Below are 12315 nucleotides of genomic sequence, written 5' to 3' on the forward strand. Positions count from 1 at the left end.
GCCGCCGCCCCCGCCCCTCCAGTGTGTGGAGCCCTGTTGTCACTCAGCCCCGTGCCCGGCGCCTGAGCCAAGTCCACACCGACCTGGACCTGGACTGGACCTGGACTGGACCTGGACCTGGACTGGACCTGGACTGGACGTGGATGTGGACCTGGCGGGCTGGCCGGGGTTCCCGGGTGCCCCGCGCTGGCGGTGGCTGAGCGCCTGGCTGGGAGGCTTGGACCGCTCAGGTGGCTGAGCGCTGCCGGCTCCGGTGACCTTGGGCAGGTCTGTGGTTCCTCCGCATCGGGCTCCGGAGGGTGCGGGCGGGCGAAGCCGGCGGCTAGGGAGCCCCCTTCCAGGGCGGGTGGGCAGCGCGGTCCTGCAGAGCTGGAGCGGGGCCAGGGCGCCGCTGGGAGCTGGTGCCCATGTCTCCGGTGGCGGTGGCGGGCTGGCGGGAGGGCGCACACAGGGAAAGGGATCCCCGCCCCGCCGGTGTCAGACTCAGACCCCAGACCCCCGTCCCAGGTGAGGGCAGGGTGCTGCCTCTTTAAAAGCGGCCGGGCAGAGCCTCTGCGCACCATGTGATGCTGGCGAGGCTGGGCCGGCTGCGCTGCAGCGGAGCGAGGACATGAGCTGCCGGCGTGGTGCCCGGAGCCCAGCCCAGCCCAGCCCCGCGCGCCCCGAGTCCCCAGCTCTGGGCGGCAGCAGGTGCCCCCAACTTTGGGCACCACCTCTGGGCCCCCCTGGCGGCCAGCAGACAGGCTGGTGAGCTCCTGGCACCCTGATCTGGGGCATCGGTGGGCAGAGGCAGGCGTGGGGACCTGGTGGGGCGTGTGCAGCGGGGCGGGAGGAGTGAGCGCTGCTCTCCCAAGTTGCTGAATGAAACCTCTGGGTTGATAAGTGGAGGGACAGAGACCAGGCAGAGAGAGGGCCGGGGGTCTCACTAGCCCCGGGGGCACCATTGTGCCAAGTGGGCACAGCTCCAAGGGGAGGGAGCCCCGTCCCCTGTGTCCCCTGCCCCCCACAGCCTCCCCACCCCGGCTTCCTGACCACAGGTGCCCCTCGCCGATGTGCCCGGCCTCTGCCCGCCATGCCGCCCGTCTCGGCCTTCCAGGCCGCCTACATCAGCATCGAGGTGCTCATCGCCCTGGTGTCTGTGCCGGGGAATGTGCTGGTGATCTGGGCCGTGCGTGTGAACCAGGCGCTGCGGGACGCCACCTTCTGCTTCATCGCCTCGCTGGCCGTGGCTGACGTGGCCGTGGGCGCCCTGGTCATCCCGCTGGCCATCCTCATCAACATCGGGCCACAGACCTACTTCCACACCTGCCTCATGGTCGCCTGCCCCGTGCTCGTCCTCACCCAGAGCTCCATCCTGGCCCTGCTGGCCATCGCCGTGGACCGCTACCTGCGCGTCAAGATCCCGCTCCGGTGAGTCCCCAGCCGTGGAGGGTACTGGCCACGCCCATGCTGGGTGGTGTGAGGGCCCTCTGGAGAGGACAGAAGGTGGACACAGACCCCTGTAAGCCAGTCCTCTGGGCCAGGTGTCCAGTCCCCAGGCGGCCTCCTGCCCTGCTCTGGGTGTGGGCTGAGCTGTGGTGGAAGCAGGAGGATGCTGGTGGCTGCAGGATGGGACCCTGCAGTGCCCAGGAGCCCTGAGCCAAGCTGCTGCTGTTCTCAGGGCATGGCCAGCTGTCCAGCCTGGGGTGGGGGTTAGGAGGACAGTCAAGGTGAGCGCTAGGTGGACGAGCTGAGCCCACCAGTCCCAGGGGAGCATAAGGGGAGCAGGTTGCTGGGGTGGGGTCGTCTTGTGCGGAGGGTGCCCGCCAGGAGCCAGACAGGGCAGCCTTCCCAGAGACACTCATCTCTGTGCCCGCCGGCTCCACCCTCCGGGCTGCCCTGGGAGCTGAGCAGTCAGAGTCCCTCTGCCCCACTCCCACTGCCGGGATCTCGGCTGCAGGCAGGAGGAGGGAGAAACAGGGCCCCTTCTCTTGACGTCCTTGTTCCGTCACAAACCCCTGCAGGTCTTTGTGGGTCACAGCAGGGGGACCCACGCGTTGTGTCCAGCAGCACCCTGGTGGGTGGCCTGGCGGTGGCCGTCCTCACGTGGGTGTCGAGTCCACCTGGGGCCCGTGCCCAGGACGCCCAGGCCACAGTCTCGTCACAGGCAGTGCCTGGGCGCCCTGCCAGGCTGCCCTGCGGGGACGCCCTGCGGCCCCCTCAGTCCGGCAGGTCAGCAGTGAGGAGCTCTGGCCGTCGCTGGCACCTGCCTCCATATCTGGGACGAGGGCCTCTGGCTTCACTTGGCAGTCTGCCCAGGCAGGCCTCCCGCCCACGTACCTCCCGCTTGCGTTCAATTCGTGGAACTTTGGAAGCTTTTTTTCCTGCAGCATTTTCCCCGTTCTCACCATGATCCTATGGGAAGTGCCAGTGGGGCTGGTGAAGGGAACACCGACACCCCGAGGGTCCTGCTGCCGCTGGGAGGGAGCCTGGGTTCCCCGGCCCCTGACTTCCCGGTTCCCCCACACCCAGCAGCTCTGCCTGCCTCCCCAGCCCCCAGGCATCTCGGGGAGGTGGGGCCGAGACCGCTGCTGGGGGTCGGGGGGAGGCAGGGACGTACCAGAGCCCCAGCCGGTGGGCACTGGAGGGCCTTGGTGCTGCCGTGGTCCCGGGGCAGGGGCTGTGCAGGGGAGGCTGGTCCTGCCCATCAGGGTGGCGGGACCGCGAGCCGAGCACAGTGTCCTCCATCAGGAAATGCAGACGGACAGAGGTGGGAAGCGGCTCAGACTCTGTCTGGAGAGGGTGTGAGGGTGATCAAAGGCCTGGTCCCCATGTGACAGCGGAATGTGCCCCACTTGCCTGAGTGGCGGTGGCTGCAGGCCTGCCCCTCCCTCCCTCTGGGGGCAGCCTCTGTCTCTGGCCTGGAGGAGTGAGGAGCGGGGCCCTGAGGGGCTGTGTTCTAGGGCTGAGGCTGCTCCCTGCGCAGGAGGCTAAGCATCTGGACCTGCGGGCAGCCCTCCTGGGAGCCTCGAGCTGTGACCGGGAGGCACTCACTGACGTCTCGAAGCTGCAGTTTCCTCATCTATAAAAGGGGCCATGAGTGTTTGACTCTCTCCCCGGGATGCCTGAGGGCAGGAAGCTCTTAGCCTGGGCCTGGCCTGTGGTGCGCCAGCCGCACGGGGTAGGGGTAGGTCTGTGTTTGTCGTTGCGTCACCGTTAACCTGTGGCTCAAAGGGGCTGAGCAGGGAAGCTCTGCCCCACCCACTCGTCCTTTCACACAGTAGCACCCCCCCTTTTAAGGGGGCGTCAGGGTCCTGTGAAGTCACCTCTGTTCTGGCCTTTGCTCCCTTGGTGGGTCGTCAGCGTCTCAGGGGCAGCGGCTGAGGCAGCCCGGCTTCCTGTCTGTTTCTGCTGTTTCTCCAGAAAGCGGAGCTCGGGGCCTGGCCCAGGACAGGCCTCAGGTGTCCCCTGCCACCCACGAGAGTGCAGAGCTCGAGGTGGAGCCTCCAGCAGGCCTTCTGGGGGTGGACCCTCTGGGTCACCCTTTTGCTGGGGCTGGACCTCTGTGCTTCTCCTCTGCAGCCCTGACCGGCTGCCCATTGCTCAGCGAGGAACCTTTCTCCTGTGGGGGCCGGTCCCAAGCTGGGGTCCTGGAGGCCGGGCCGCGGGGAGGGGCCGCTCCAGGGACTTGCCTGTCCCTGCTCCCTGCTGGTCTGCCTGAGTCACCTCTCAGCCAGGGGCCCACCTCGCTCCCTGCCCTGGTGAGCCAGTCAGAGGTGGACGGGCCCTGGGCACCAAGGGGGAATGCTGGCCAAGCCTGGCGAGGCTTTCACGGGCATCTGGGTGACGTGTCCGCTGGGCCCCTCACCAAGCCAGGCATGGTTTGGTCAGTCAACCAGAAATGTTACTTCCTTCCACCTGGCAGAGACACCAGAGAGAAAGAAGGTTCAGATCAAGTACTGTGACCCAGTTACCCCCGAAACACAACAAAAACAAACCTCGAAGGGCTGATTCCTCAATAACCGGTGGTCATTTACATGTACTCTGCATGTCATTTGCATAACATCTTCACAAGCTGGGTGACTGCTGCCTTGTTCCCCTCGCTCCGCTCTGGGCATTCGCCCCAGGGTTTCTTGGTGGCACCCGCCCCAGGGGCCTGGCTGCGGGAGGAGTGCCAGCAGGGCTCCCTGACCCAAGACGGGTGGGGTGGGGTGAGAGGTGGTGGGGGTTTGGGAGTCAGAACGATCTGAGTTTGAACCTTGCTCTGTTGCTGACTAGCTGTGCAGCCCTGGATAAGCTGTTCAACCTCTCTGAGCCCTTCCCCTCCTCTGTTAGACAAGGGGCTGGATGCGGGATGTCAAGGTTCCTTCCAGCTCTCGGTGGCTCTGCCTTGTCGCTCCTGACAGTGCTGTTTTGAGATCCTGGGACAGTCGAGTTGTGTTTTTAGCTCTGAGTGCTAAGAACTAGCACAATTCTGTGTTTTTATCTGCTTTATCTCACTTAATGCTCATAGCCTCTCAGTAGTAGATGTTATTGTAAATTCCTATTTTAAAGACTCTTTTTTTTTTAAGATAAATTGAGGTCTGAGGCTCAGGGAGGTTCAGAAATTTGCCCAAACGTCCTATCAGGGGGAGACAGGATCTAGCTCCGCCTTGTCCACCCGATGTCTGTAACCAGCGAGCCCCTGGGCTTCTGGAATCAGCCCAAGAAGCTGCAGGGTTCATGGAGGGGTTTCCTCAAGGCTGTCAGCAGGGTGATGGCTCTCCTCTGGGCTTTGTCAGTGTCCCCTGCCCCCCGCTCAGCCCATGTGCTCCCTCCCTCCTCACCTTCCCTCCAGTGGGCAGGGGAGCCCTGGTAGCCTTGCCTCTGTCCACAGCTGGAAGCCTGCCCGGCTGGGCTGCTGACAGGGAAGCCAGCCTGCTGGACCGGGCTCTGGCGGGGAAAGGAATCTGGTAGATTAGGGTGTGTTCGCTTTTAGCCATCAATGTGGCCTCCTCCCCGGACCAGCTGGGCTTTTCCTGACAGTAAAGTGCTCCTGGGCTGGGGCCCCACAGGCTGTGGTCTGTGGTCTCAGGTCCCAGAACAATTGCTCTGTCGTCTTGGCACCTGCTCTCAGCTCTGTGTGAGGACAGATTAGTCAGAGGCCTGGAGTGGGAGACACAGGAGGAGCCCTGATGTCCAGGCTCTCACCAGCGAGGAGGAAGCAGAGGCCCAGGGCTCTGGGGTGGTCAAGGTCACTCCTCCAGGTGTTCAAGGTCAACCCCTCCCCCCCAGTGGGACTTGCTCCCAGCCTCTGACCCCCCGAAAGGCTTGGCAGGAAGCTCTCAGCAATGACCCTTTGCAAGGAACAGAGCTGAGATGTGCAGCCTCCGCCAGTTCAGAGCAAATCAGTGGTGGGTCAGGGGGAGAGCGATGGGAGGATGTTGATTTGTGATTAAAAAGCTGGCCCGGCCGTATGGCTCAGTGGGTGAGTAGTGACCTATGAACCAGGAGGTCACGGTTCGATTCCCGGTCGGGGCACCTGCTTCCAGGGCAGGAGGCAGAGTGTAGGTGCTGGAGCTGGGAGGTGAGGCGGGAAGCGAGGTCGTGGTGGAGAGGGAGGAGGTGGGAGGCGTGATGGGGAGTAATGATTCTCTCGCGAGTGGGGCAGTGACAAGTCAGGAGGCCTGTGTGATTGGGGCAGCGGGCACGGCCCCTGAGGGCCCTGGAGACTCCCGCGGCCCGGCCGGCCCTGAGGAGAGCTCGTTCCGTCACCGATTCAGAGGTGACAGATTCTGTGACAGGTGTGAGGGCACTGCCTTTGTGGAACCTGGAGACCCGTGGGCACAGAGCTGCCGTGACAGCCGAGACGAATTCGAGGGAGGGAGCCACCCTGCATTCTCCGTGGCTTCTCCAGATTCCCGTGGACAGTGTCCCGAGAGGCTCACAGGGCTGAGCACTGAGGTGTGGCTGGTGCCTGAGGCTCAGGGTCAAGAGGTCACATTGTCTTCTAAGTGCATTTAAAGTGCTTTAAGCAGGAAATGACATAAAACCAATTACATATCTGAGAGGTCAAAAGTCCTGAATAAAATATTAGCGAGTGAGATCCGGTGATATGTGAAAAGCATAGTGTGTCCCAGCCAAAGACAGCTGTTCGGTGGGTGCAGGGTGGTGCGCTCAGCACATTAACACAGAAGGCCCCTGCTGCCGGGTGGCGGGCAGGGACGACGCGGGCAGTGGGGCTAGGGAGGGTGGAGAGGACAGGAACATCACAGCGTGCGAGCGGTAGAACCGCCTGGCACTGGAGCGGACGCGCCAAGTGGGAGAGGGAATCGCCGGGGGGATGGTGCTGCCGCTCCGGGAACACGGAGGGTGAGGAAGGAGCTGGGGAGATCCGCATCCTGGAGACTCGAGACTCCAGAGGAGCTTTGGCAGGTCCCAGGGGGTCCCCTCTCGCTCACCCCTGCTTCTGTCCCTTCCTGTGGCCCGGCAGACGGGCCCTGCTTGCCTGGCTCAAGGAAGGGGTCTCTCGAAGGTCCAGCCGGCTTCCCGGCACCCCAGCTGCTCCAGGGGCTGAGCCAGGGGTTCCTCCCTCCGGCCAGGCTCCATCTGGGACGAGACTCAGTGTCCATGTCTTCACCGTCGTCAGGAGGCTTTCAGGAGAGACGTGAAGGGCCTGCAGGTCCCGGCGCCCAGCAAGTGGGGCTGTGACTCTGTCAGATCCCCCGGAACCGCGTGATGCCATGTGGCCTCAGCACCCACTGGGCTCAGCTCCGTGTCAGGAGGAGCTGCCGGCAAGCGAGGGCAGGGTGGTTCTCTCCCGTCCTCCCGTCTTGCTCACCGTGTTCCTGTTCACACGCCTTAGCGGGTGGTGAACCCGTGCCTGTTGGGGAGGATGGGAGAATGCTCGAAGGGAGGGGAAATCTTCCCGGGGAGGTTGGGTCGCCCTGGAAGACGCTACCTGGGCATTTCATACCCACCCACAGGGCAAAGGCCGGTCCCGGAGAATGAAGGTTATTTCATTAAAACATTCCCAAGAGAGCAGAGGGTGTGGGGCTGGGGCACAGAGAGCTCACCTGGCAAGTTAGGGCCGCATCCTGGCCTCCCGACGCCCAGCGCGCTCCTGATTCTGGGGGAGATTTGTGATTAGCCCCCCACAACCCTCCTTGTCTCCCGAGGCCTCATGCTGGGCAGCTCCAGGCCCTGGCATCTCAGGGAACAGAAGCAAGGCCCCTGGGTGTACCTGCTCCACACGTGGCCCCGGGAAGAAAACATCCGGAGTGTGGGGGCTCCTGTGCTCAGCGGGCACACGCACGGGGCCTGTGCCCTGCAGAGTGAACACCGCACCCGCCTCCGTGCCCCCGTCACGGTCTCCCAGGGCCCCCTGTGATGACAGTGGCTGAGAGGAACACAGACACCATTCAGAGCTGCTGGCAGGCCCAGGCCTGGGGCTGACCGAGTGGACTGAGCCAGGAGCCACGAGCCAGGAGCCAGGAGCCAGGGGCCCGAAGGCATGACACCACCCCCCCTTAATCACTGCTGGAGGTCACAGTGGCTTTAGGCAATTAGTGGGAGAGGGGGAGGTGTATTCACACATTCACACCTGTGTGTGTGGAGGGGTTATATCTTTTTACTTTTATTTTTAGAAATCAAAAAATGCTGTCCCACCCAACCCCCTCCTTCTCCCAGTCCCAGATGTGAGTCCCAGCCAAGCTACCCTCCTTCCTGCATGCGCCCCACCCCCACCGTTAATCTCCCTGAGGCAGGAACATGATTTACATGTTCAAGTCAGCAAGTGTCTTCTGGTGACACCAGCCCTGTCCTCCAGGGCACAGGCCCACAGGCTGATCATTCACCAGCTGCCCCTGCAGGAAGCCTGAGCAGGCCTGGCCCACACCAGGCCCGCAGCACCCACAACCTGTGTTCAAAACACTTCCCTGCCCCCTGCCCCCTGGCCATCTCTTCTGGACCTGCCCGGGCCTTGGAGTTGAGAGAAGGATAAGACCACTCACATAAACACCCAGAAAGCTGTTCCCTTCTCTTGTCTGTCCAGTTCTTACTCATCCTTTAAAAGTCAGCTCAGACGACACCTTCCTAGTTTGCCTTCCTGTTCCCACAGGTCCATATGCTCCCCTGTACACAGCCCTTGTCAAATCTCCACACTGGCTGGTGAGCAACTTGAGGGTGTGGTCCCAGCCAATCTCTCTGTGCCCACAGTGCCCGGCATGGGTTCTGCCCATTCTTGGTATCTGATAACTGGCCCAGCAAGTCACTGAGTGAATGGTGGTAGTGGCAAGTGACTTTGAGCACCTAGTGTTTGCTGGGCCTTGTGCTGAATACTTTATATGGATTCTCTTATTGAAATTCTTGCACAATCTTATAAGAGGTACCAAGAGCATTTTATATTAACCATATAACATATCACTATTTCCCACAGTTTCTGAGAAAGCTGAGGCTAACAGCCACATGCCTGCTAAGTGTGACCAGAATCGTCAAATGAGTAGTTGAACAGATGAATGAAAAGACCTGGATTTGAGCCTTGATTTAAACACTTAATGCTGAGTGAACGTGGGTAAATCACTTACCTGTTTGGGTCTCAGTTTCCACATCTATAAAATGGGCTTAATTCCAATCCCTACTGCAAATATTTGTCTGTAAGGCAGCGCTCTCGGAATGGGAAGGAAGAATAGCTTCATTGTTCAGGGCTGAGCTGGCTCTGGGTGCGTGGGGGAGGGGGGTTAGGCACCCTGACCCATCTCCCCCCTCATCCTCCCCCGTCTGGTCTCTGGCCTGCAGTTCAGAGCTGCCCAAGGCCTGGCCTGATTGCTTGGCATTGAGCTGCAGGCCCGAGTGTGGGAGTGTGCAGTTAGGAGTGGGCGTGCCCCACGCCTGGAGCTGACCTGCTTCCTCTCTGTCTCCCACCCACTGGAGCTGGGGGATGATGAGGCTTGGTGATCAGTGGGCAGTGAGCAGCCAGCGGGACGGAGGCTCCGCACCCACAAGAACTCCCTGACCCATGAGGTGGGGAGGCACCTGGGGCTGATCCAGGAGCAGCTGGTGCTGGGCTCTAAGCTCTCGCTGAGGGGGCTGCTCCAGGGCCTCGAGGGTCTGCCTAGGGGTGCGCCTCCGCCCACTGCTGAAGTTGCCTCAGCCAGGAGGGGACATTCTCGAGGCCCCCTTGTCCCGTCAGAATGTGGCCCGAGTCTGAACTCAGTTTGCAGTCAAGACATGAAGAAAAATGTTCAAGGGAAACATCTTTGAGGCGACTCAAGAGTAGGGGAGCCCCTCCCACCTGGGGGAGGCTGGGAGAGAAGAGATCCCGCAATCCGCCCAGTAAAGAGGGGAACTCGGGGCTGGGAACCCAGAGCCCCGAGCTCAGGGCCTGGTCTGCCCCTGGCCCACTGGACAAGCTCCTCCTCGCTCAGGGGACCGCAGTCACGGCCCAACTCCTTAGGGTGCTCAGGACCAGGGATGGGGGGCAGACTGCCACGCTGGCCTCCCAGCCTCAGCTCTGCTCTCACCTCGGCCACATTTCTAAGCCTCAGTTTCTTCTGCAAACTGGAAAGACCAACATGTGCCTCTCGGGATTGTAGAGGCTCGGAGGTAAAAGCTCCCCTTCTTCCCCTTTCCTGCAGCTGCCGGGAGGAGGACGAGGGGTGGACAGCGGTGTCCGTGCGCGTGTCTGTCCGCCTGTGCGGTTGGGGTGGGCAGCTGACACGCCCACCCACAGGGAGGCTTGAGGGTTCCTTTACACGGACAGTGTTGGCGCTCGGCCAGGGGGAAGTGACTGTGGCGGCGGGAGCCACAGAGAGCCCTGTGCGCAGGTGAGGGCGGGCCTGTCGCTGCTCAGGGCACAGTGCCAGGGGCCCCTCCCCCAGCTCTGAGCTGGTCTGTGAGGCCCACCGTGGGGCGGGGCGGGGGTGCCTGGCAGCTGACTGTCCCCTGGACATCGGGGCAGCTTGGATGCTTTCTTTGTAGCAACTTCAGTTGTATTTACTTTGCACGGCTGGTGTCCACGCCATTTCACAAATGCAGACATTGAGAAGCAGGGAGAGGAAGGAACTTGAAAATGAGTGAGTGAGTAGGAAAACAGGATTTGAACACTTGCCTGGCAGACCCTGAAGTGGTTGCTGTGTGACAACCACTCCCTCAGCCACTGTCCCCAGGGAGTGTCCCCGCTGAGACCAGGTGGCGAGAGAGATCGGCACCGGCCGAGCGGAGAGGGCGAAGCCAGGCCCGAGGCTGCTGGTGGGCGCAGGCTGGCGTGGTTTCCTGTCCGCCCCGACTGCTTCCTCTCTGGACCCAGGGCCTGTGTGTGCTCCTCTACACGGCTGCCTGGGTCACAAGGGCAGGGAAGCTAAATCCGGGTGTTGCTAGCATCATGGCAGCAGAAATAACCCTCCAGGCGCTCGGAGGTGAGAGGTGGAGATGGGCTCAGGGAGGCCTCTCTGCACCACAGGAGAGAGAGGCGCGCGGCAGGGCACGGGCCAGTCTCCACCCCAACCCCAGCCCACCCTGCTGCGGCTCGGGATCTCCCTGACCCGCCCTGGGCCTCGGTTCCCCATCTGTGAAATGGCACCAACAGACGCCCTCTGAGTGGTGCTGTGTGCCCTGCGGCCTGTGAGGCGGAGCCTCTGCCCGCGCCGTCTCCCACCTGGTCCCGCCTTTTTCTCGGCGTGTGCTGGGGACGCTGTCCATGGCGAGGGTTCGCGGTCCTGTTTCCTACGGGATCCAAGACGATGCCTCCCCTCCTCCTGGGCTCCTCGCAGACGAGGTTGGGCTGGGCTTCTCGTGAGCCAGACCCGAGTGCCAGGGGCCTGGGGAAGCTCGTGGGAACGCGGACTAGGAGGCTCTGTGCTCACTTCCTCGCGGCCTCGGCCTCGGCAGTTCAGGGCCTTGCAGGCTCTGACCCGTTCAGCCACCAGCTGTGACCTGGACTAGTCACCCTGGTGAGTGGACCAAGGAGGGGAAGGACACTGCTGGGGGGCTCGGGTCCCGGTGACCATGGCAACCTGGGAGGTGGCGACAGATGTCACTCACTCCGTGTCACAGTCGAGGAAACAGGCTCTGAGAGGCGGCGGGATTCACTGACAGCAAGTGGAGTCTGAGTCAGACCTTGTCCCTCTAGGGTGGCCTCTGTTGGGGAAGCCGGCAGCCACGGAAGTCAGGGGTCAGGGGTCAGGGTTGGGGAGGGACAGGTGCGGTATCTGGCTTTTGGGGACCTGAGAGCTGGTGCTGGGCTCTAGCTCCTCATGGACCAGGACCTTCCGGATGGCCCACGTGGTGGGGATTGGTTTCCGTGGGGGAGGGAAGGCACTGTGGCTCCCCCTCACCCGCCGAGGCTGCCGGAGGCTCCGGCCTGTGCAGTCCCCAAGGCCCATTGTTGCTCGCAGACTGATGTTCTTTTTCCAGCTCTGAGCACTGTGCTTTCAAGCTTTCGTGAATGGTGGGTGGAGAAAAGGCTCTGATTTAATAAGCTTCCTGTCCCCTTCCCCTCCCCGCCTCCCCCTCTCCACCCTCCCCCCTGTCCCCCGCCCCCCACTGTCATTGAGAGCCCCATCCAGGTCCTGGCCCCTGTGAGGGCTCTGCAGGGCTCTGCTGAGGTGGGAGAACTGAGAATGAGCCGCTTGATCTCCCCTCAAAGGCTCTGGGATGCTGCCAGGCTGCCGCCAGGCTCCCTGCCACACTATTCAGGGGCGCAGCCACACCCCCAGAGAACAGGCTGTTCCCCCTGCACCAGGGCAGGCAGAGCAGAGGGCTGGTCCTGCAGCAGGAGGAGCCGAGGCTGGACTCCTGCTAGAACCTCCTAATTAAGTGGCTTAATGTGTTGGATGGGGGGCGGAGGCAGGAGCGTGGAATTGAAATCCCGACCCCCTATCTGTGTGGGGGGGTGGGGGACAGGAGGGATGGCGAGGAGCAGGAAGCCCTACCCCCCTCCTGCTTCTCTCACCCTGAAGTGAGGATTGCTGTCGTTGAGTTCATCTCTCTCATGTTTGTAACTGTTTTCTGTTCATTGGGCTCATTCTCTGTCTCTTCCCCTGCCCCCTCTTCCTCTGCGTTCTCTGGTTTTAATGGAGCTTTGTGTAGGGTAGGAGCCTGCTTTCCTTCCCCAGTGTCACTGGATGCCCGTGTGTGCCCGGGACGCTGGCAGGTGCTAGGAACCCACATGGAACCGGGCCTGGTTCCCAGCCTCCGGGTCCTTGCAGTGAATGCTCAGGGAGGAAAACAGAGAATTGGACTGATCGTCCCTCAGGGGATCCGCTCCACCCCTGCATCCATCTGGGCCGGCCGGGTGCCTCCCACCTCCCACCTCCCACCTCCCACCTCCCACTGCACCAGGCCCCTCCTGCCCCCGCC

General features: G+C 62.4%; 1 protein-coding gene across 1 annotated transcript in view; it reads left to right on the plus strand.

The window, feature by feature from the left end:
* Nucleotides 1-1036: 1036 nt before the first annotated feature.
* ADORA1 (adenosine A1 receptor) overlaps nt 1037-12315 on the plus strand; it is a gene marked incomplete at its 3' end in the record, with an annotated part of 18484 nt that continues 7205 nt past the window's right edge. The window contains exon 1 of the mRNA XM_023747175.1: nt 1037-1410. Coding sequence (XP_023602943.1) covers nt 1073-1410 — 338 coding nt within the window. The remainder of the gene's footprint in view (nt 1411-12315) is intronic.

The sequence above is a fragment of the Myotis lucifugus genome, unplaced genomic scaffold (genome assembly GCF_000147115.1).
Source record: "Myotis lucifugus unplaced genomic scaffold, Myoluc2.0 scaffold_808, whole genome shotgun sequence".
NCBI lineage: Eukaryota > Metazoa > Chordata > Mammalia > Chiroptera > Vespertilionidae > Myotis > Myotis lucifugus.